The 3,281-nt window shown below is 34.2% G+C and overlaps 1 protein-coding gene across 1 annotated transcript; it reads right to left on the bottom strand.

Annotated features, from left to right (window-relative positions):
* Positions 1-276: 276 nt before the first annotated feature.
* On the bottom strand, positions 277-1,013 carry LOC109341687 (VQ motif-containing protein 20-like). The gene has a single exon (XM_019579631.1). It carries the CDS (start codon positions 907-909, stop codon positions 331-333), a length of 579 nt encoding a protein of 192 aa, XP_019435176.1. The 5' UTR covers positions 910-1,013; the 3' UTR covers positions 277-330.
* Between the last annotated feature and the right edge of the window lie 2,268 nt (positions 1,014-3,281).

The raw sequence follows: 3,281 nt of genomic DNA, 5'->3' as shown, positions 1-3,281 counted from the left end.
ATCTTTCTTCATTATTTTCAATCCAGAAAATCTAATTAACAAGAAATATCAGGAATTAAATAAAGAAAACTTCCTTGTAGACAGAACCTCTTTCTAGCTATAGAAAGTTATTAATTCATCAAAACATCTAACCTAGAAAATTAGATCTCTTATAGGGAGCAAAGATTGCAAAAACTACCAAAACCAGAAAAAAAAAAAAAAACTTCAATACTCAATACTTTTCATCATTTAGGTTTTATTTGCGAGTTGAGTTTTTGAATGGCTTTAGAACCCTTTCTTTATCTTTTTTTCCCATATAAAACTCAACTCGCAAACAAACCCTTAATCTCATCAGAAAAAGAAAGATTCCGGGTAGTTCAAAAATGGCATATTAGGGTTCATGAGCTCCACCGAATTTGGATCATATACCGGCAAACTCCTCATATAAGGCATCAATGGTGGCTCCATCATCATCGACGGCGCGTCCATGAAACACGACTTAACCTCTCCCATGCAGCTGTAACCACAGTTATTCTCTTCGGTTATAACCGACGACGTTTCATTCTCCTTCTTAGGATACTTTACCTCCATTATTGCCTCCTCCACCGCAACCTCCGGTGGTGGAAGTTGTGGCGGCGGATTGCAGTTACTAATGGGGTTTGCTTCTTCATCTTTTTCTCCGGAGTTATCATGAGAGAGTCCTGTGAGCTTTTGTACAAGTGCCTTGAAGTCTTTGGGGTGAGTCTCAATGATCTTTGGAGAATGTGTGTAGATAATAACCGGTTGTCGTTGTTGTTGTGGTTTGTTTGAAGGTACTAGCATCGATGAACATGATGTTTTCTTAATGGAATGTGAAACCCTATTGGTTTTCAAATCCTTGTTAAGATTGTTGGTAATTTCTGTCTTCGGTTGAATTGGTGAAGGGCTCATGGGTTTTATTTTTTAGATTGAAATTTATTGAAAAAGGATAAGGGTAAAGAAAATGATGGAAGGTATTGAGAGAAGTATTGGTGTGTGTTTGGATAGTTATGGTTTTGTGGTGATGGTTGAATTGAAAATGGAAGAAGCTAAAATTGGTATATATATTATATGCATGCGTTTGAGGTGTTGCAATTCGCGAAGAGTGAGGCGTAAAGGGAGTATTCCAAATATGTTTGTTAGATTTGTTTGCTTTCTTATCAGTTCAGTTAAGGTTTCAGCTTTTCATGGAATGGATCCAAATTTTTGGTGCACTTTTTCTTTTCTGTTTTAACTATTTCTGTTTCCTAATTCACATTAATAAATCTATCTACATTAAAAATTAAATAAAGAAGTAATAGCAAAGAACGACTACCACTATAAAGAAGGGAGACAATGTTATGGATGGAAATACATTATCCGGACGCTCGTTGATAACTGATGAGTTTGTTACTCGCTAATCCTTGTGTCCCATTGGATCTGCACGTAACCAAAAATTAAGAAAGTATTAAAAAAATTGCAAATAGTTTATAAATTGTGTGATTGTTTTAATAATCCTGGATGTTATTTGGACAATAAAAAATAGAAAAATAATAAAATAATTTGAACACAATTTAAAAGGATTTTTAAACACAATTCAATTTACTCAAACAAAAATAAAATAAAAACAAATTTATTATTCTAACATTATAATAAAAGAATTATTTAATATGACATCACTTTTTAATAACATAACAATCATATTTATAGATTAATATGAAATTAAAATTTTGAATTAATAATAATATTTAGGAATGATTAACAATTTTGAATTAAGCTGATATTACAAATATGTTAATATATATATATTTAGGAATGATTAGCAGATTTAGATATTTTAGGTCAAAATCTCATATCTTAATTATGTGTGAGTCCAAAAACATATATCCAACTCATTGTATCTATTATCTGCAGGTTTGAGTACCCATTGTCATCCTATAATATTGCCAATGTTCTCCCGGTAAATGTGAACAAATTTTATAAATACATTAAATATTTAACCAAAATGTATCATTTTTGGTGTTTTAGTATTTATGTAATAACAACATTGTAAGAGTTTTATTAGATACTGATATAGCATTCCATTCATATTTAACTCTTAACATCATGCCCAAATATTGAACTTTTTTTTTTATTTCATAAAATGTTATTGTTAGCCCATTAAACTCTAAAACAAATGTTTGGAGATATGAACTGGTGACATATAGCAAGTTGGGTGGGTAACTGATTTTTGAATCCCACTAGTAGATTTCTAAACCAGAATCTTAAAAACAAAAACTTATGAGCATAAGACCTTGTAAACGTTATAATTAAGATTCTATTCTTAAAAAGTTCTTAACATCCACTCTACTTAAAAAAATGGATATGGTAATATGTTACGTAGATGCAAACACCTCGACTACCATAGCTAAAATTAAAATAATACTAATTAGAGATGAAGATTTTCAACAAGGAATGAAGAGCTCTGCTAGGGCATGGAATGACAAGCTCCAACAATCTTGGAATGAACTCCAACATTCTGGGAACCAAAAGGATGAAGAGTACCAATAACCTAGGAACCAAAATGACGACCTCTGTATCTCACAAGACAACTATTCCTTGGTCTTGCCTGGAAAATCTGGATGAATCAGTTGAAGCAAGGATAAACAAGGTTCCAGCTCCAACAACCTCGGAAGTTCAAAAAAACAAATCTTTTGCTCAAGCTCTCAAGGCAACGTGTGACATCTCATTCTCCCAACTGCCTCAACCATGTATTAAAGGAGATGCTATTGCCATTAAGATCCTGGAAGAGAGTATCAAGTGGGTCTTCAAAGGTGCAAAACACACCTTCATGGCAGGATCATTTTATCAAAAGGAGACACACCACTTAAGTTCCCTGAATTAAGAGCCAAACTTCAATCTCTCTGGACAATGATTGGTACATGGAGTATGATCTTGCTTGGTCGAGGGTTCTATGAGTTTTCATTTGCTTCGGTTGAGGATATGAGATCCATCTGTGCAGTGGGATCTTGGAGCTTGAAACCAGGATTCCTGAGGCTATCTCTATGGTCCCCTGATTTCAACCCAAATCTTCAAAAGGTGTCTCACTCGCAATGCTGGGTCAGAATCGTGGGTCTACCTCTTGAATATTGGAGTGCCAAGATCCTGTTCTCTATTGCTGGGGGTCTAGGTGTCCCAATATCTCTGGATGAAGCAACCTCTAGTAGATCCTTTAGGCACTTTGCCAGAATATTAGTGGATGTTGACCTCAAAGGTGCTCTGCCTTGTCAAATCTTGGTGGAAAGAGAAGGTTTTGCTTTCTTTGT

The sequence above is a fragment of the Lupinus angustifolius genome, unplaced genomic scaffold (genome assembly GCF_001865875.1).
Source record: "Lupinus angustifolius cultivar Tanjil unplaced genomic scaffold, LupAngTanjil_v1.0 Scaffold_577, whole genome shotgun sequence".
In the NCBI taxonomy this organism is placed as follows: Eukaryota; Viridiplantae; Streptophyta; class Magnoliopsida; order Fabales; family Fabaceae; genus Lupinus; species Lupinus angustifolius.
This window is presented reverse-complemented; position numbering and strand designations above follow the sequence as displayed.